The sequence below is a fragment of the Fulmarus glacialis genome, unplaced genomic scaffold (assembly GCF_000690835.1).
Source record: "Fulmarus glacialis isolate BGI_N327 unplaced genomic scaffold, ASM69083v1 scaffold44379, whole genome shotgun sequence".
In the NCBI taxonomy this organism is placed as follows: Eukaryota; Metazoa; Chordata; class Aves; order Procellariiformes; family Procellariidae; genus Fulmarus; species Fulmarus glacialis.
Genome location: NW_009232191.1, coordinates 1,129 through 23,262, shown reverse-complemented (window position 1 = coordinate 23,262; position 22,134 = coordinate 1,129). Strand labels below are relative to the sequence as shown.

At 38.2% G+C, this 22,134-nt stretch overlaps 1 protein-coding gene across 1 annotated transcript; it reads right to left on the bottom strand.

Moving 5' to 3' along the window:
* Positions 1–5,006: 5,006 nt before the first annotated feature.
* Positions 5,007–21,748, bottom strand: COL5A2 (collagen, type V, alpha 2; the record flags this gene model as incomplete). Its single annotated transcript, XM_009584808.1, has 19 exons — positions 5,007–6,077; positions 6,977–7,201; positions 9,154–9,346; positions 10,268–10,554; positions 12,569–12,676; positions 13,370–13,423; positions 14,335–14,442; positions 15,757–15,810; positions 15,912–16,019; positions 16,347–16,400; positions 16,557–16,664; positions 17,651–17,758; positions 17,876–18,037; positions 19,102–19,155; positions 19,355–19,408; positions 19,516–19,623; positions 20,435–20,488; positions 21,520–21,573; positions 21,695–21,748. Coding segments are annotated over 19 exons (2,094 nt in total), but the record flags the coding sequence as incomplete, so codon positions are not given.
* Between the last annotated feature and the right edge of the window lie 386 nt (positions 21,749–22,134).

Here is a 22,134-nt window from a genome sequence, read left to right as displayed (position 1 = left end):
ATGGCCATCATATCTAGCAGCTGCGTGGCTCCAGGCATTGCTTTAAAAACCCCACAAGCACCCTTTGACAACCCTTGGTGGGTGCAGTGTGAGAAATCACTGCAGAAGCAGCTTGGCTTCAGCAGTCCTCCCCGTTGGAGGTAACCACCTAGGGACAGCAACCGGCAAGAGATGAGCCATTCAATGAGTTTGTGTCTCTGCAGCTCTTCACCTCCGTGGGAAGTTTGCAGCTCGAACCGGGCCAGGGCAAACAATCGCTTATAATGGGGTCGTGATGGTTTCTGAATTTGAATAGCTACTAGGAATTTCTTCTGGAAGCTGGCTAATTATCAACAACTTTCCTTGCTAAAAAAAGGAAGATAGATATTTAAATAAGCAGCAGTGCAATTTGAACCCTCACTTTGTTGTGCCATCAGCTAAGTAGTCTTAAGCCTCTATTTGCAGGCAGTAACTTGGAGGAAGAGATGTCTACGAGAATTTTGAATTCATAAAGGGTAAAGATCTCAACACCCACTTTGCCATGCTATGGCTGTCCTGATAGCCTTAGTAGAGAAATTTCTTTTCTAGTGTTCCTTGTCAGCTACACATTATTTATACACGCTGGAAAATGTGTTATTTTGGAGGACTGGTTATTATTTATGATGGTAACACAGCTTCACTGCAGTCACCCAATTAGAATATATTTCTTATTACAGATAACACACCCATTTCAACCAAGACTGAAACCTTAATGGCTCTTTCAAAAAATCAGATCTGTTTCTTGTAACCAGGAAAGAAGTCACACCTGGCAGGCTCTGATTTTTAAATGAAGTGCCTCTCTTCTGGAAATGTGAGTAATGACGGACTTGTTGCACAAATCTTAAGCTACAGTAATGTACAAAATATTCATTATGATTTACCATTTTAATTCAACATGTGCTTGTAATCAGGTGTCCTTGATTATATCTTGTTATGCTCTTAAAGAAAAGCTGTGGAAACCTAGATTTAAAGTATTAGAAGTATATGCAGGAGGTTTTAGGATTCAGGAGACGAAGAGATGCTTACTGTGTTTCTGCCTCCCTGTTTACTGGGAGGAGGCGAGACATAGTTCACCCTACACTGAGGGACTGCTGTTCCAGGATGAATGAAGTCCACCAGAACAAAATCCTGGTGGTCTTGTCTTCCCACCTGTTCTTTGTCTTGCAATAGCTTCAGCCTAGAGGATGTCTTCTGGAAGCATTGCCTGTAACCCATACACTGCTGCTTTCCCATCACAGCAGCCACTCCTGCTTGTGACATCTCCTTCCTAGAAGGCCACTGGTCATTATCTTTTCTTTTTTTTTGCCATAAGTTGTCCCTGGCAAAGCTATGCCTATCCAAACTTTCTCTCTGCCAGAGGAGGTTCATGAGATGAACTGCATGACCTCCTTTCAGTATACCCTTAGCCATGGACATCTCCGGATTAAGGGTCAAAACTTAAGTTTTGTTGCTGTATCCATGCTGGATCCACATCCACATATACCGAGAACGCAGACATTAAAAGATCACTCTTGGAGGCACTGGAGATGTTCCCATTTCAGTGGGGTTTTGTGAATGTTGCTATCATAACTCATGTTTCCGCTTTGCTATCTTTGTTATAGTAACTCCAAGATACCTGAAAAAGTCTGCTCATTCCTCCATTCAGTTTGGTAGCATCTGCAAAGCAGAGATTAAAATTCCTATCAGGAAATGGCTGAATTGATGTGGCAGCAGGAAATGCTTTTGGCTTACTCTGATTTTTGTGTAGAATCACACAGCATTTTCTTCAGAGGGCAGAGGCTCCTAAATTACAGTAACAGCTCCTACAATTGTCACAGTCTTCTGTCAATGTTGTGTTTCTTTGTCGCAGGGAAGATTGCTCCCTACCAAACATGTAAAAAAATTTTGCTGAAGTTTCTAGAATTGTAATTCTTTTGTTATAATTGGTTGGTTTTTTATCAGATTTTTCACTCAGTTGACTAAGGCCAAAAAGCAGTTCTGTGATGCTTTGTCAGACATGAACTTGCATGGTTTTTTTCTGCACAAACACTCCTAAATAAGGCTGCAGTCTTGTCTGGAGGATGGATAGTAATACCTCAACTGAGGAACTAATTTTGCAATAGAAACTTTTGATAGTGCACCATTCTCTGATATTGAGAACACAACAGATCATAATGATTATGAAATGTTATTTAGAGAAACCTTAAGCGAGAGCTTATAGAAAGATGGTTTCTTACTCTAACAGCAAGGCAATAAAAATGTGCAAGAAATTAACAGGTGGGGGATGGAAGGAAAAAAATGACTCTTCCAGCATCTGGCTCAAACTACTGTTGCCTGATACCTTAATACTCTTCCAGACCTTCTCCCAGCAAATGATGAAACATACAATCCTGATAGCACAATAGATACATTAGCAATCAAGCTCCTGAGTTTTCTCCGATGTTGTGTAAACGTATAAAGCATTTCAGTTTTAATCTTTGCATCACCCTGCTCAGGTCCTCCTCAACACTGTCCAATATAAAAGCATGACAGTGATGATACAAGCACCTTCAGAACAAACATTGCAAATCCAGATGAATTGGTTAAAATCACATTACAAAAGAATCCAAATGTCTTTCTCTAAATGTTCAAGCTAAACTACTGCATCATCAACTCCACACAGAGTAAGTGCCAAATTATGAGCAGTGAATAACAGAACTTTACGTTCTAGATGAGATTTTAGCGGACAGTTGCCACACAACTATTGCACTGCTGGTTTTTGAGAAACCGAGAGAGAAGGTGTCAGCTACTGGCAGTCCTGGGGTTCATTTCTCACTGAGGACAGGTCAGTTATGGAAAACAATAGCAATAACCAACTCTTATAACTTGAATTTAATTTAAATGCAGTCTCTGGTATTCTGTTATCATAACCACTATAAAGTGCCTTTTCTACCATTTCTGAGGCCATTTGCAATAAAGACAGAACCGCCCTAAATGTCATAAATAGCTGATATTTACTTAATGCTACTTTATAAATTAATCAATGTTTTGCAAATTACCAGCTCGTTCACTCTAGGTTCATGAAATTAAAGCTGTATTTACATGAGGCTATGCCACATTGCCTGGATAAGAGGTAAGGCAGTTTAAAGCAGTGAAATTCCCCCCGCCCCCTTTTTTTTTTTTTTTTGTCGGCTTGGAAAGATTCTACAATACTTTGAGGAATGCTTAAACAGGGAAAGAGATGTAATATGCATGTATGCTATAAACATAGTTAGTCAAGCGAAGAAAAAAAGCATGTCCAACCACTCGCATTACAGAGACCTCCTCAGCTAACTACTCAGATTTCCTGAGAGCTCACACTTCAAGTGAGACTTTGCTTCAGTGATTGTCCAGCGATGGTTTTTACAGAATATTACCTTAGAGTGCTTTCTACTTAAAGCTCTTTTTCAGTGCTTAAGGCACCCGGTTGAGGAAATACTGCATTCTTCATATGGAGATTGAGAGGCAAAGAGAGACTTGATAAGAAAAAAAAAAAAAGTATGCTTCATAATGAAATACTCTTCTCCTCCAACAACTTCACAAAACATTTATACTAATTATGGATTATAATACTCTGCTGATGAAAATAAGACATTAAAAATAACTTTCAAACATGCATCTATACTCCAAATGTTATTTATTTTGTGCATCTGGATAAATGTTCTGTAGAGGTATGATCACAGCCACCGGATATCTACCTTCGCATGAACATGTTGGAGCAAGCCATTACACCTCAGATTATTCAGTGAAAGTAACGTTATCTAAAAATTCTCAAGGATACAATATGATAAGCTAACTCCTGAGTCACATATTTATAGAAATTATTTCACGCTAGTAAAAAAGAAATCATAGAGTTCCTGCTTGGGTAATAAAAGCAAACAGATAACGTCAGCGTGAACCTTCAACTTCCCTGTTCCCAGTCCCTACCGACCCTGTATGGATGTGCATATGGACAACCTGGAAAATTGCAAAGCTCCCACCCTTTCAGAAGGAGGAAAGGAATGTAAGTTCTTGCCTTGCTGCAATGCAACTTTATGGCTTGTCCAGAAACTGTTTTCTATCAGCGATCACTTACATTAACACTGGGAATTGGCTAAGTCACATTTTATTCAGTCTTGAATAAAAATTCTCTTTCTCTGGAGTCTCAAACAACTCTCGTTAGGTAGCTTTAATAGGACTGCTGGTGATTACTTCATACAAATTGACACCTGTCTTGTAAAAACTGGCACAGAGGGCATTATTCAAAATACCTTTATATTCCTATGTGTAAAACACTTCAGGAGAATGCACTGCAAATGAGTTATTCAAATAGCAACAAAACAAAAGTAAATACTTCTATTTTTAATTTTCTGGAAATGAACTGATATGGGACACACTGGAAGGAATTCTACAAAAAGGAAACCACTTACATAGCGAGAAGCATGTATTTAATTAAATGCTTTGCAAAGATACATGAATAAAGCTATGTGCATGACTTTCTTTAGGGATGGCCCCAGCTGTTTATTTTTTTTTTTAAAGGAACAAACAAAAAACGTGGAGAGCACAGATGCAATAAAGAAACAAAAAAACTAAGTAAGTTTGTACCCACATACTTTACAAAATAAAGCATGTCAGTGGCACAAAACATTCTATATACTGTATGACCAACAAATAAATGCACTGTAACATTGTTCTCTCAAACACCATAAGCCTAACAGCTAAGCTCTGAAAATGACGTTGACGGTAGGAGTCTTTATTTCACCAGCCTTCTACAGAGTCATTTAGCACCATCACTTTTTTGTTGGTTTTGCCCTATCTCCTTTCTCAAAATAACAACAGAAGCATAGCACCTTTTAATATCTAAAATAAAAACAGGAATATTAAATGCATCCCAACTTCCAGAGATGAGGTAGCTCATGCTAAGAAATGATGGAACTTTCTTGCCTTGACAACTCAAGGCCAGTAAGTCAAATTACTGGTGATGCATGTCTGGATGTCAGCTAAAAACAATTAATTTCTAAACTTTCTTTCTCTTTATTAGCAATTGGTCTGGTATACATGTGAATGATTTGCAACGTACATAAATTGGCACCATATATAAGACATCTGTATAATTTGATATGTAATGGCTTCTTAGATGGGCAAGTATTGGAAAATCAACAAGTATTGGGTTTAAGATGTATTTTGCAGATTAAGGATAATTTAATAGAATTACACAGATACATTGTGAGAAGTGAAGTCTGGCCTTAAAATTTAAGATATGGGACACCCCTACTGAAAGCTCATATTTACCCCAGTAGTATTTTTACTTCATAAATTAATCATGGCTATGGAATACTCTTCTGAGCAGACTATTACATAGGAAAGTGCAGGAAAGACAATGCCAAATTAAGATTATCTTATCTGAAGAGATTTTCTTCTACAAAAGACACAGATTTCTGATAATGACTATCATACTGGCAACCACAAGAAGACAAACTGGGGTTGAGGGAGTAGGTATGACTGAAATATAGCCAACGGTTCACAAAAGTGCTCTACTTTTCTGTTATTCAGTATGCATCCAAGCAAAAGAAATAATCTTTAGAGCTTTACATAGTCCCACATTAAAGCTATCTATTTTGAATACCTGTAAATTTCAAAATAATTTGAAACAAAAGCGAGGAAAAAGATTCATTATTGCTTTTAAAAGGTGGTCATCAATCCTCTTAAAATTGTACTGTTGTACTAAAAAGTTGGTTTCAATCATTTAAAACAGAAGGTTTGTAAGTAAAATAAATATTCAAAAGGAGGCCGGGCATTTAAAAAGAACCGTATATACAATGCTGATCCAATATCAGCCATTACTTCAAGAGTCTCAGGATTAACTTCAATCAGTCTAAGTTCATGTGTTTAATTGCTGCTGTTGCTGGGTAGTGTGTTAATTTCCCCCCTTCCTCTTACACAAAGCAAACTGGCCCAATTTCAATTCCAAATTCCTGGTCAGTACTGCCAATGTCCACCGGTGCAATATCTATGATAGGTAAGCGTGCCACATTCTGCGTTCTGTACTCAAAGACAGTCCTGCCCACGTTCCCATTACGTTTCTGGAAGGAGAAAAAAGAAAAAAAAAAAAAAAAAAAAGAAAAACTTAGGCCAGAGCCCATGATGGAAACAGCCTGAATTCCAGCTGGCGGGTCAGTTGACTTATAGTTCAGAGGGATCTCACTGTACCTTCACTGAGCAACACACCCCCCGCCCGGACTGCACCTTGGTTATTTTAAAATGTATATATCTTGCTTTTACACTGATGAACAGACCTGTCAGATTGACACAGCAGGACTTCCCCCTCGAGCTGGACGGATTTTTCATTATGTTACAAAATTCTTCTCAATATGCGCCTGCACACATATTCTTGGGCTATGTTACTTTAAAGCACAGAGAGTACTCTAATTCATTTCAAGTGCAAAACTAATTTTAGAAATATTTTGCCAGTATCTTGGGCTTGGCTGAGAATGCTAATGAACATGAAAAATTTACTACTTGCTGGTTTTTATGCCCACTAAGAATTTTTGGGAGAAACATTTTCCTTTCCAACTCAGACAGTCATAGTACCAATGAGCTTCCTCCAGCAGTAATCTTACCCATCTGGTAGACAAATGCTTGAGGTTATCTAACCTCCTTGTGTGATTCCACACAGAGGTACGCAAATACTGGAAAGTGAAAAATGGCAAGATATGTATCTCAGTACGCTCACTAGTAACTAGTAATTTGTAAATTACTAGTTTAGAGAAGTCTCCTCTAAATAGTGCAGACTTCTATTATGTGAAGCTAGAATTGTAGTAAAATACCTACTCGATCAGTTACTTCTACAATTCATGGTGAAATCCTGTAGCATTTTAATTACCCCATTCTATGGATTTTTTTCTAAATCAAGGAAGAACTGAAACCATTAGAAGACAAAAGTCCTTTTCTCTGTAACAAATGACAAAAACCCCAAACTTACAGAACAGCTGTCATGCAGAACAGTGTATCTGAATCGGCTGTTTCCCTCCGCTTTGATCTCCAGGTCATTGGCCCCTTTCAGAATTACAGCTTTTTTCAGGTTCTTAGTCTGGTCATCCATGTACCCAACACTGTTTTTACAAAGGTAAGTGATATTCTGGGAAGCTTCCTTTGATAGGAGGCGCAGGAACGTCATCTGAGTGACAGCTGTATCCCCGTACACAAACTGTGAAGATAAAGAAACAGATCAACATATATTACATGAAAATTCATTAAGAGTTCATGAATTTTAGAAACATCTGTCATTATTGTAACCCTTTCCACACATGACTAGCAGGAGCCCTACTACATAACATCTAAGAACAGTTTCTTCTGTAATTTGCTGCCAGTTGAGGACAAAGAAATGTAGGCATCCTGGAACAAGGATCATTTTGGAGAATTTTGACTGTAAAGCTCTGCAACTGAACAACTGAAAGGCAGTTGGGTCTCCACAGATATGCCAAGTTTTGGAATGAATTCTGCCTTCTTTCAAAAAGGGATTCAGTAGGAGCTAAACCTTATGTATGAAATAGTGCATTAGAGCAACCTCAAACTAGATAAGAAACTTCAAGCACAGAAAACCCTTTTATAGTGTACCTGCTATATTGCAACATTAGCAGCTTGTTTTCTATAGGCTTTGTATTGTATTTAGAAGCATCACAGTCAGAAAATTTGACTATATGAAGATAACTATAGATTTGCATATGGACTTTATCAACTAATTAACTTACACAGAAGTTTGAAAAATATTTTACACTGTGCCACTGTTTTTATAAAAAACAGAAGCAATTTTTCTCCCAATAACAAAAATTCTAAAATTCCCGAGATATTTTCCTACCTGTGCAGGTTTCATTTTATTCATGCTTCGTGAATCATTGTTTAAAAAAAAAAAAAGTCACGAATGACTGAAAATGTACACATTTCTCTGAAACTGGTGAAGAAAAAAGAAAATCTTATGCACTGACACTGTCAGTTTTTACAAAATGTGTTATCTCTGTTTAGCAATCTCAGACATATTTATTGTTTAGAATCTGTAAAGAGTGCATATGACTATTACACAGATGATACTTAGTTATCAAATCTGATAACTGATAGTGAAAACATCTGAAAGTGTTTTCAAAAATGAAATTTTTTTTTATAGTATTCCTGAAGAGAATTTCTTCCTCCAAAAAGCATCTGACTTACAAAAACCCTACGTGTAGCTCTGCAGGCAGCTAAATGTGAACTGTGACATCTTGGGTCATGGCAAGTTCTCCTGAATTTAATAATAAGTGAAAGCATCTCAATAAAAGCAATCAATATCACATCTGTTCTCAATATCACATCTGTTCTCAATTGTTGAAGTTCTGAACTGTCATCAGGAATCCAATTGATAACAGCACTACTATTTTTACACACCAAATACTTATTTTAAAGATATTTAATTACTTCCTCTGAAATAACAATTGAAAATATTTTCTGTGCTTTTGATCTGATGAACTAGGAATAAAAATGACAAAAGCTTGTTAATTAATGATATACTTTGCATAGCATAAACTTCTGCTATTTGACAGGATCATTAAGCCTACTTTTAGAAGCTACCACAGAGGGAAAACCTGACAGAAAGCTAAGAGTGGAATTTTTGTCTGCCTGGAGACTGATGTATTCGGCATGGAGCATTCTGACACATATGATAACAATCATACTTTTTAAAAAAATGCAGTAGCTGAGAGGATATATAAAGTAAGCTTTGTATTTTTTAGCAGTAAAGAGCTTTCCGAAAAAAACAGTAGAATTCAATTAAAACAGCAGTGATTTAAATCATATGTTAGGGTAAAAGTACACTTTTTAAGGGCAAGGATAGTGAATAACTGACGTAGACTGCTAGAGAAGTTGAAGTTTTTGGGATCAAGAGCAATAAGTCTCTTCCAGCAATGGTATACTTATAGCCAATCGTGCCTTAGATGCACTTGCATTGTTTCTCCCAGCTCTTTCCTGTAATTACTCTACGATAACAACCAATTGAATATAAGCCAGTCAATCAATAATTATAATGTTCTGACTGTAGCAGAATCTGCTCAGAATAGCAGATGAAGTTCTAAACCTGAAGGAAGCAAGTTTCATAGAAGTCGATTCTTGACATTAAATACATTTAGTTACCTGTGATCCCCTGTTCATATCAAGGCCATACCAAATGGGCTTTACGTCAGATGACCTGCTGGCCCACCATGTTTTACGTGGTATAGTAGACGGGTTTGCAGAAATACAGGTCTCTCCAGTTTCCATGTTGCAATATACTTTTATAGCATCTTCAACACATCCCTGGTTAGGATCAATCCAATATTCACCTATAAAGAACATAAAACGTGATTCCGTTACATTATTACGATTCTTGAAATAACTGGGGAGATAGAAGCAAAAGTATGTCATGACAGTACAAAACACAAGGAAAACAGGCATATGTTTCACATAATCTGATGCATGTTTTGATGTGTCTGTCAGGTATACATTATAACATTACTTCAAGACACAAGCTGATCAGTATTTCCAATATTTCAAAACTGGGGAATGCAGACTTGAAAGTTGTTTAAGGTTAAGGTTGTCTAAATCTATTGCAAAGCTCCTGGAAATTCCAAGTGCATCAAGAACACACAATGGCTAGAAGACAGTTTTTCCTACATATGAGAAACCAATGGCAGTCCCTCCTAATGTTGATGTTGGAGGCAAACTTTCAGGAAACAGGGAAAAAGCTTGTAAGGCCTGCCACAAATTATCTCTACCTTCCAGTCTGTTCTGATTTATCACTGATAATCCATATAAATTAGGGAAAGTCCTAAATGGCACATTAGTGCATTACCACCTAAGAATTGCCATTATGGAGCAGCAGAGAATTCTGGATGGAAAGCACTCACAGGTTATCAGCCCACAGGCAACGTTTTGAGCTAATAGCAATTAAGCAAACATTCACAACTAGTGTACCAACCTAGCTCTGTCATCATATAAGTAGTACTCCATGGTAAAAACACTTTCAGAAGTAGTGTTCCATGGAAGTATAAAATATTTCAGATTTTAAAATATATCTGAATAAATACTCAATAAATAAATATGGGATACATCAGAATATACACTTCATTGGCGAGAAGTTTTCAAGTTCCTAGTGCGAATGTCAGTTTAAGCCATCAAAATCTGTACTACACATTTTTTTCCAGTGACCAAGTATCTACTGGAAATAAGACAGAATCCTATGGCACATACAGGAGATGGTGTGTTTATATTCTTGGATGGGTGGCACAGCTTCAGGTCATCACAAGTCCGTGCTGGGTGTTTCTTTGAACCATCTGGGCTGCGCATAGTCTCAATCTGGCTGCTCAGTGACTTCAGTGTGGCATGGACTCCTGGGTCTGTTTTATTATGGTCATCTGGGGCTGCTTCATCTTCAGTAAACTCTGGTAGCGGATCTGCCATAGCATCATCATAGTGTCCCATAATGTCACCAATGGCAGCAGTGAGGTGGCCTGGAGGTCCTGGAGGGCCAGGAGGGCCAGGATCACCTGGTGGACCCTAAGGTTAAAAAAAAAAAAAAAAGGCAATAGAGGCACAGCAGAGTAAATACTATGCAAAATGATAGCAAAGCCAGCCACTGAAAAAGCAAAACTTCACAGCCAGTCACCCTAATGCACAGGGAAAATTCAGATATAGATAAACAATTCACATTTCCAGGAACAGGGATAAGGGCTTAGAACTGCATGTGAGATTCTCTCTGCTTCATGCCCTCTCTGCCTGTCTTAATACCTTGCTCAACTTTTTCTTACTCCTGATTTCAAACTTAACAGCTGGAAAAAGTCATCAAGGAATGGCCTCCTCATTCCATTTTTTTCAGCCATCTGTCTGTCCTTGTTCAAATCCCTGCCTAATAACTTTATTTCTTAAAATTCCCAACAGCTGTAAGCGATTTTTAGAGCAATCTAAAATTCCTGCTTCCCCTGAGTCACCTCAGGCACATTTTCAATTAGTAAAGCCTGGACGGAAAATTTGGCACTGGAAATATCTTTACATTTATCCTGCACAGTGCTGAGCTTTCTGGCCACAGGTGTGTGAGGCAGAATCTACAGATTCTGTAGAGCAGGTGTTTTCCTGATTAAGTATGTTTTCCTGAATGACAGGTTGTGAGGTCCTTCTGTCAACCTGAATTGTGACACTTGGGGACGTAACTGAGTCTTGAGACAGAATATATCTGTTAATAAACATATCTCCACCTGCAGGCTCTGCCAGCTCTTCTATGGCAGCAGAAAGCCTGTAACATGCCTTCATTGTAAGTTTAATGCTCTGGTGCATCAGATGGTATATCGGAACGTGGCATTTCGTTTGAGAGTAATTGCTTCAGAATTCACAACTAGTGCTCCAAATGTTTACTACAGAGCACACACCCAAACTAATACGTGCTGCATCTGACAAATGAAATCTTCCAATTTATAGCTGCAGCAAGCCACCATGGAAAGCAAAACTAAAGTTACTGGTATGCGGTATTTCTTGTACTGTCTCATTGCACAGATGAAGGATCTGGATACACATTATATTCTTACATTCTACCATAGACTATTCATTCAAGTGTTGGTGCCTCGGCAGAAGTGGAGATAATTGGCAGAAATTCAAATAAAAAAAAAGGGTGAATAGTAGCACACAATAAACACAGGAAACACCATGTCTTACAAGACAGAAAAACAGCAGAAACTGCCTTCTCTGTCTTGCTCATTATTTTATTCCACGTTTGTTCCACCTTTTCCACTTCTTCCCCAAAATAAGCAATACAAGTCTTTTAATTCTTCATGTGATCATCTAGACGACCCTTTTCTCAAATCCCTCTAATTTTCTAACTTATCTTTCTTGGGATAGCATAACTTACATTTTATGACTTAGGGTATCGCAAATTGGTAAACATGGAATATGCCTGGGGCGTTTAGCAAAGGTTTAGGACTTTTTCCAAAATGGTCAAACTATTTTTCGTTTTTCATGCGAATCAGCTCACAGTTGATGTCTGTAAGCTTCAGATCAGGCTGACGGTCAACTGAGCTGAGTGTTAGAATTTGGGCTGTTCATTTGGACTGAAGGATTTCCTTAACGCAAGGCACGATGGAGTACGCTGCTGGCAATCAGTCACGTGGCTGTTCTAATTCAGTGCCACCTTTGTGGGACTATTGACTTTGAACTACTGCTGGTTCCAGGTACGCCAGCTGACTTATGCTTAGGCCTGAGTTTTTAGGACCCAGCTTGCCAAATAGCCATGTTGAACTGCAGATCCAGCGGGATCCAGTGAGCTAACTGCAGAAGTAGCTCCAGGTTGGCCTAAGGAGAGCATAGGTGGATGAGACTGGGATTGTCACAGGTCCGGAAGATGAAAACGAGTAAGAAATGAGCCCTTTTAATACGCAGTTACCCTGGCTATTTGTTGGAGAAGCTGTATCAAATCTTACCATTTGTCTTGAGCTCATGGATGTTTGAGAAAGTGATGCAATGGACTGTAAAAAACCTCATTATTTGAAGATAACCTTTTCCCTCCATATTCCCATCAACTTACCTCAGGTCCAGCTTCTCCTACACTCCCTCTAACACCAGGAGGCCCGATTGGCCCAAGTGGACCGGGACTTCCATCTTTGCCAGAAGGACCAACTGGACCTGGAGGACCCTAGAAAATATAAAAGAAAGAAGTAGTGTATTTTAGCATTTAATAACAAAGTTATACAAAACAGCCCTTTACAAGCAATATCTTTTCAGGAAGCAATCCTATTATTTGTGTCTATTACCAAACTTTTAAAAATCACCCTTCTTCTTCTTCTCTAAAAGTAAGAAGGCAGTTCCATGCTGTTCTTCCGAAGTCAATCATCTCAGCCAATATACCTTGATGTTTTTCCCTAAACCATTTAGGCGGGTTCAATTCCAGGTGCTACGCAGACTGGAGTAGCTGCTGCACACCCCACATGTATACAGACTCAGACATATACTGTCACTTGGGAACATCCAAGGGAGTTATATTTCTCCTTTACTTTTGGGTGAATGACATACGTGGGGGTATGAAAGGCAGAGTAGCAATTAGCAGAGCTGCCACATACATGGCTTTGCATCAGCTGCAGCAAAAGTGTCTGTAAAAAGAGACTGTAGTTATTCTGAACTGACCTTTTTATCTAGCTATAAACTACACTTATGTCAAAGCTTTACTGTATTAAACAAGGTAATGTCTCTCAGCAAAAGATAGTGGGGTAATCACCACATGATACTGAATTCAATAAAAGCCAGTGAAATAAAAGTGAAGCAGAAATAGAAGTCTGATTGTGGAAAAAAACAAGCAAGAAAAAACTTAAACCTGAAACTTTATACTCACTCGAGGACCAAATGGGCCTGGAATGCCAGGACTGCCCTGTTCACCAATAGGACCCTAAACAGAAGAAATTATTGTATCATTGTGACATTTAAAGCATATTCTTTTAGTTTTAAAGAATTAGTGTGCGATATACACAATTCTGTATGAATAGGATTATAATATACATGAACAATGGGTAGTACCTTTCCGTCTTACGATTCATTTTCATTCTATTATTCTCTTTTGTCACAAAGACAGAGTAACAACTGTAATCACAATTTAGATTAATAGAATTTAGTGGTGCTTGGCTATGTATAAAGTTGTTTCTGCAGAAAAGCCTTGCTTTCACGACATTTAGAATCAGACTGGCTTACAAAAGAGTAACTGACAGCACTGTTACGAAGTGGAAAGATGCTTTGGGTGTTGGGGTTATTTTGTTGACTCTGCTCCTGCATGTTGAAACTTCCAGCTCTTGCACAGGATCAGTGAACAAATGTAAAAAAAAATTAAGTTTTCCATGGCATTTGCATTCTATTTCCGCTGAAATCATTAAGTTCTTGCAAATATTAGCAAGAGATACTATCACAGTCCTCGTGGGATTTTGCATTTGATTCCTTGACTGTAAAGAGTTCAAACACTGGCAAAAAGCATTTCACACCCTAATGTGCTTATCTGAAACTATCAACTTTTGTTATCATCTTCTGCTGTCATAGACTGTCAGTGATCGGTCACTGCAGGACTGGCACAAATGGAACAAGAGTAGGAGAACACATATCTTGCAAAGCACAGGTTTACCTCATCATGCAATAGTGTTGTAAAATTGCATTAAAAATATTAGCAAGTACAGACAGCCAGGCCACTCAGATACACCTTGTGGGAAAAAAATAACTCATGTTTGCTTTTTTTCCCATTTTAAATAACTATGTTCCTGATACATTATTTAACTATAAAGGAAATAAAATTATAGTAAAAACAGAACAACTTACAGGAGGACCAGGAAGACCTTGAAGCCCAGTGAAACCCCTGTGTCCCTTCTGGCCCCTATCGCCTCGATCTCCATTGTCACCTTTGTCACCACGAGGTCCCTGGGGACCCTGTAAATATCAGTGATGAAATGTAAAATTCTGAACTGGAAAAAAAGCCCTTAACCTCAAAAACCCCTCATTTGCTTTTAGACACTGCATTCAGACCTCCTTCATGTATAAAGCTAGAAAGAAGGTGATGCTGGGGGAGCTTCAAGAATCTTAATTTTTTACCAAAGAATAAGTAAATAATTACAGAAAACTGTGTTGTGCTTAATTATAGTTGTGGTAAATTTAATCTATTTAGCTTCATAATACAGTCAAAAAAACCTGTAATAATGATACTAAATAATCTACATAACAAATTTTTTAAGATTGAGAAATTTCTTTGCCTTACTGGATATTGCAAATGATTTTTGTAGAGGAGATTGAAATATTGTGGATCTCTCACAGACTCATAATGATAAAACGTATTTTCAGTATGAAATCCTCCATGTTGCATCTTTACTTCTCACAGCTCTCTTCACCTTCACTATGATTAAAGTACAACTGAAGTTACATTCCCAAACTACAGACAACAACGTTCAGGCTTCCCAGTACAAATAGCTTGGTTCTATTACTGTCACAATTTCATTCTTGGTATTTTTGATAGTTTCAAACTTTTCATACTAATTCAAGATTCATTAGAAAAAATGGCTTCTGCTTTCAATTCCATATTTCTCAGCCCAAATTGCATGCTAAATTTCTCAATGCCAGATTCCAAATAGTTTATCAATGGCATCATTATCACTAACTACTCAATAAACTTTCCCTGTCTCTCATATGACATCTGCTTAGGGACAGAACAACATTCTTTTGAATTTCCCAAGTTTGCAATTAATTGTTTGTTCCAAGCTTGGATTGTAAGAGAGTTATGTAACACAAAAAGATGGGGTTTGTTTGTTTTTCCATTTGGACTGAAGTCAGAGTCTCTTGAGCTGAATAAGGCAGTTTCATGGGAACAGGTGATTTTGTTATATTTCTGCCATTTTTATCTAAAAATCTGCCTTTTTGTTCTTCACCTCTTATTTGAATTGTCAAACACAGACTCTAGCCATTTGTTAACTCAGGTCCTATCATCATCCAGACAGCAACACGCTCCAAATAAAGAGGCTTCCAAAGCATTTGTCATTTCTCTGCAAAGTATTTTTTTTAAAAGTGTAGAAATACTAGTGTGTTCAAACAGATTTGTATAGCTTTGCAGCTCAGAAGACTACCTGCATCCACTTGCAGTCAGAACACTAGAAGTTGAAGCCCTGTTCAGCATTCTAATTTGGGCTCAGTTTCTCCTACACTTTCCTGTAAAAAGTATCTCAGATAAAACCTCAGTGACCATGGAGAACTTACAGGCAAACCTCTTTTTCCTGCACGACCTGGGGGACCCATCGGACCTCGAGAACCCTACAAAGATTGCATACAGAAGATATGTGAAGCAATGTACGAAAACATACACAGTAGTTTTTTGATAAACAAAGTTTAAAAAAAAAAAAAGTCTCACTTACAGTTTCACCTCTTTGACCTGCATCTCCTGGAGGGCCAACAGGACCTGGAGTTCCTGGCCCCCCTGGGGAACCTGGTAAGCCTGCAGGGCCAGGTTCACCACGATCACCCTGCAAAACATAATTTCAACATTATTTATCTAAAGAGGACTGGATGGACTAGACCAAAGCAACAGGACTCTAGCATTGCTAATCTATTTTCTAGCAATGACAATCTACAAAGATATTCCTTCTGTAAGAACTCAAGACTGAGTTTGTGGAGGCAGGTGTTCTTAGCCAGGTTTCCCCAACTTTGAGAGTTACTACTTATTCAAAGCTGTGATACACTTTCAGAACAAGTTCTCCATTCAAATTAACTGACTGAAGAGAAAATCTAAAATAAGTCAATAATAAAAGGGAGATTTCCAGAAATGACTTAAGAAAAAAATATATTCTTACACGTTCTCCAACAGCTCCATCTCGTCCAGGAGTACCGTCATTACCAGCAGGTCCCTAGGGTTATCGAATAAAAATAGGGCTATTGATTAGCTCTGTAATCTGGATTTCTGTAAGAAGAACTAGAAAGTTGTTCTCCACCTCTAACTTCAAGTCGAGGAGAATAACTACTAGACTGGCTTTTTTTGCATGTTACGAGGCTCTAATACTTACTTCTGGACCAGCTTCACCTACAGGTCCAGTGGCACCTGACTGGCCAATAGGTCCTGGGGGACCTTTATCACCAGGTGGCCCCGTGGGACCTTGTTTTCCCGGTGTACCCTAAAAAAAATGAGAAATATAATATAAAAATTTTAATCACAAAACAAAGAAAGCACAAAAAACCTGCTGCCTGCAAAGCACTACTCATTAATCCAGTCTGAAGCATCATCAACATTTGTAACTTCCAAAACCTGATAATTAATGAAAGTGTTCTGATAGATTTTGAATATATATTTAATATACTGTGTATTTTTAAGCAGTTTAATTGTGTTAGTTGCTTCTGAATAGGCTTTTGTCGACTAGAAGCTGCACTTGGAGTTAATCTATCTAGTACCACACACTCCTTTGATATATCAATGTCTGATGGCATTATCTGCAATACGTAAGGTCTTTTTGACCCTGGAAAAATGTAATGCAGTTTGAAATAAGTAACATCTTTTTTTTTTTTGTCTGTCTCAACACCAACAAATCTTGTTAGCCTGGAATAATTTCTGGCCAACTTTAACTATAAATTGACTTTATGGATCCAGTGGTAATGGCAGATCCTCCATACCATCCCTTTTACTAATACCCTATTCAATGACTTGATCTCCTGGATCATTGGGCTTTCCAATAAATATCTATAAATCCTACATGAAAGCAAAGACAGCACAAATGGCCATTTTGAAGACTGTAGTTCACAATTTATGAAATAGCAGTTACAGAGTATTTACTCACATTCAAGTGACCTTTGGGCACCTAAATGAAGAGTCGGGGGTTGTTTTTTTCAAGGATCTAGTTTTAAGTCAAATAGGAACATTTTAGCCAGAAGTCTTAATGCTATTACCCACTTACTCTTAATTCAGGTTCAGATCTTCCATTATGGCAGAAACAAAATCTCCCACCTCATGCATTTGCATGAGAGTTATTTACTATTCTCTCTATATTCACTCCTACAATTGGAGTTTTCCAACTTTCTCCTCGTGCTATGGGGCACTACGCTCTCAATCCCACAAAGACGATGAGAATACCCAAGTTGGTGGCCTATTGACTTGGTCGTTACTTACTGCAGGACCTGGCAGCCCTGGCATGCCTCTTTCCCCTCGCTGTCCTGGCATACCAACAATACCTCTTTGACCAGTAGTTCCTGCTGGACCAGGGGGGCCATCCGGGCCCTGAAATCCACAAAGGATAAAACGTTACTATCATTTCAGTAGCAATAAGTATAAGTAACAACGAGACCCAGCCTAGAGTTGGTCTAGGGAGAATTAGTAACATCAACCAGGACATACTGGCTGCCCGTCTTCCCCTGCGTCGCCCTTGTCTCCAGGACCACCAGGAGGCCCAGCTGGCCCTCGATCTCCCACACGGCCATGAGAACCGGGATCACCACGAAGACCTGGGGGACCTTCTTTTCCTGGCTCACCAATAGGCCCAGCAGGCCCTGGAGCTCCCTAAGAAGATTAAAACACATCATTACATTGGACCCTTTTCTGATCAGGACAATTAAATTCTAAGGACTGTGTTTTGATTAACTATAAATACGCATACTCTAAGGAAGACCCGAAGTGTGAACGAGCAAAGAGCTACTATCATCTTATCTATGATCAAATAAATGAGATTAAATAAACATCTCATCAAATTATGTCCAAGCTCTACCCTCTCCCCCTCAATTTGCAATTCCAAAGTCCCTCCCTTTAAAAGACATTCTTTTTTTTTGTTTCTCTCTTTTTTTCTTTTCTTTTTTTTACCTCAGGTGTACCACTACTGCTAGAAAACTCACCCTTGCCCATTCTTTCCAAGATCATCAAGCTAAAGTCCATATTCAAACTTTTCATTCACGTGGTACAAATTAGTGTTTTAATGGACCTTTGTTCATTTCTCAAATACTTTTACAAGACTTCACATGTATATTATGTTTTCCATAAACTTCACCTTCTGATAAACTCGCAACAACTGCAAGTTATTTTTCTCATCAAAACATTAAAAGACATATGAAGAGAGTGACACAGTGCTCTGTGTGGAGTTGAATGCTTACTTGTTGATCCACAGCTAATCTTTTTTTTTTTTAGTGTTTCTGAAAATGTTTGGGCATAAAAGGTTTTGTGGTTTGGTTTTGTTTTAATTTATTTTAATGGATCTTATGAGTATCTCCACTGACGAGATAGCCCAGCAGAGGCCTCAGTCACCACTGAAGAGACAAAAAAGTAAAAAGTACAGGAAGATATAGATGGTTGTTATGTTCCTGTAAGCAATTAAGTCATTAGAGCAGCTTAACCGAGTGAAAAGTCTTGCACTAATTTGTACACACTGACACTGGATCAAGCCCAAGAATAATGAGTTTTATTTAATGAAGTCAGATGTAAGTAGGCAGTCACAGAGGTCAGTGCAGACAAGCTGTTTTCTCTATAGCATCAGGCCATAAACACTGCTTCACCTTTCCTACTTTATTTAGTCTTCAGGTTTTCAACAACCAGTTTATAAAACACACCTATTAGGAATATGACAATTGACTTACAGTAGGTCCTGGAGGCCCAACTCTTCCAGCAGATCCTGGGAATCCAGTAGCACCCTAAAAAACATTTTAATGCCAACTTTATTGAGAGAAATACAGCACTGGTTATCTTAAATGTTCTCAGCTGAATTAGTGAGCAAATGTTATAATTACAGACTGTGAAAAACAAGCTGAGGTGAAGAATGATACACACATTACATAAAATTTCAGTATTAGATTATCTGCAGTCAGGTCAGAAAAAACAAGATCTACTTACAGGTGGACCCTGAGTTCCTCTACCACCTTTCAGACCAGGAACACCTGGAGGACCCTAAGAGGAAAGGAGAAAGAGAAGGGTGATAGTGAACACCCAGAACATTTTAAATAAGCAAGATCAGCCTATGCCACTGGTTCTCTGACGATGTTATTTATACTTACCGGTGGACCAGGAGACCCAGCAAGACCTTGTGGTCCTGGAGATCCAGCATCTCCTTTCTGTCCAGGTTCTCCAGGTTCACCTTTTACTCCTGGCTGACCATCAGGGCCCTATAAGAAATAATATTTAGAAGAGACATCAGGTCAGAGAATACCAAATCTTTCCAGCCTAATGAAGTCATTTTGTAGGGAATTTCTAGAAGGCAAAAAATAACAGGAGAACAAATCAGCCCAGAAAACACTGCACTTGCTTAACAGTTCAGTTCTAGCACAGTCTTTAGAAGATCACAGATGAGATTATCTGAACAGTCTGTGAAGTCAGTATTTCCATTTAAAATATTTTCTTATCTAGCTCACATTTGTCTTTTCTTTAGATTTTTTATTTTCCTCAGCAGCTATTACATACCTAAAAGCAAAAGGGACTGAACAAACATTGTCTTTTCTAGTCCTTTTTTTCCCACCAAGGGAAGCAGGTGCCTGACTCTTTGTGAAAGGTCTGAAACAGAATATTTAGGCTGTGGGAAAGTTTAGGGTATTCACTGGAAAACTCACAAACCTTCCATTTGGTCCATCAGCTCATTCCAGCCTTTATTACTCATGGCGCAAATCTTTGCTACCTTCAGTAGATGACACTTTATAACTTGCCTCATTTTAATCTCAAAGGAGCAACATAGCGTATTCATGAAAATATGAAATCTGGTGAACGATTACATAATCTTATCAACAAAACCACTTTTCAACTGTCTAGGGTATTTATTGGCCCTTTTCTTTACTTGATATACTGATGGGAAAAAGAAACAACTCTTTTTGCAACAAAAATGTGACTCACGTTCCAGAACATTGCAGTATTATTCATAATGAAGGAAACTAAGTATGTCAAAGCATGACTAAAGAAAACTCATTAGTGTTACAAAACACATACTGGAGGACCAGCAAAACCAACAGCACCAGTTGGGCCATTTTCTCCTCGGGAACCCTGGTCAAAAAAAACAGAATAATTGTATTTAACAATTTATAACAGTTAAATATACAAGAAAAGATGTTACTATTTACTGCTGTAAGTGTGATTATACTTTTGCTCTATTAATCAAAATCAAATGATCTTTTAATCACAAAATAAACAATGTTAACTATGATGTTAAGATCTGCCATTTGTTCAAGACTATATTTAAACTTTCAGAGTTTAGAGATGGAAGGCATGAGTAAGTACTAAAACCGCAGTAGGAGAAATTCTGCTCACAACCACTTCCAGAGATAGCACGATTAGCCAAAGAGCACACACTTTATGCAACCTACCATTCCAATCAGATAGACTGGGAAAAAAAAACCAGTAGTTCAAAGATGTATTCTTCTACAAGGTCAGAATAGGCTATGAGCTGCTTCAACTGAGCTTTCCACACAACATTTGTTTGGAAAAGAAGGAGTTGAAGACTGCCAAGCTCCAGCACTCCCTAGAGGGGTGGAAGCTGTTCCAATTTATACTGGAAATAAGATTGTTCTGATTTATGACAGAGACATAATCAATTCCAAGCAGTATGAAGGATCTAGAAGGGCTGAGCCTCTAATTCCCTAATCAAAGTCTACCCTTAAAATCCTTACAATCACAAAGAGACAGAAGATGACAAGAGTTAACATAACCAGATGAACTAAGGTATACCTCTGCGCTTTGTCCATCTAAATATTTTTACGCGTACAGTAGTATCTGGTATGGGCATGCTTTTAAAAACATTTAAACAATTAAAAGTGGTGGCATACTTTCAGGAGTGAGGTAAATGAGGGTATAACTCTCTGTAAAGTTTGCCCTAAAACAAGCATAGGACAGAGGAACAAAATCTGCTAATAGTTTTGCAAGTGCACAGCATCAAGACAGAACTTCAGATCTTGGCTACAAAGGAAGGGGAAGAAAAAGAGGAAAATATATCAGTAAATGAGACAAATGCCTGGAGTCTGGATCAGTGTTAGATATTGTTAACTTATATCAGGCAAAAACCAAACATGTTTACTTACAGGGTTTCCACGGGAGCCAGGAGGACCAACTAGACCTCGAGGACCTGGTTCACCCTTAAAATGAAATTAAAGGTTATTATTTCCCAATTAACTTATTTGACGAGTAACAAAAGTGCCAATAAAGTGTGATAATACTAAGAAACTTCAGTAGGGAATGGAATAAAAATCTGCTTACCTTTTCACCAGTGGGACCTGCTGGACCCATTGGGCCTATTGGACCAGGGAGACCCTTTTGAACAAATTAAGATGAAAGAAAATTAGAGAAGTGATGCTTCAAAACAGTTAGTTTAAAACCTACCATATGTTACTTCCATATGCTTTTCCATTCCTTTAAATTCCTCTCCTTTATCTCTGAAAACTTGTTGGGTCTTCTTCATCTAAAATTGACTTGCATTTCCTCTCCCAGTGACCAAAATCCCACATCTCAAAAGACCTGCTTTCCTTCATTCTCTCTTTCTTCGCTAACTTCATCTTCTCCTTTATGTAGTGTTTATGAATAAGGCCAGTGATAAAAAAAAAATGCCCTGGCTTTACTTTGCTCTCTCAGGAGGAAATTAAGTCCTTTTTCCCCACTTGCACAGAATCTGTCTTTCTTTTATGCTAGTATTTAACTGC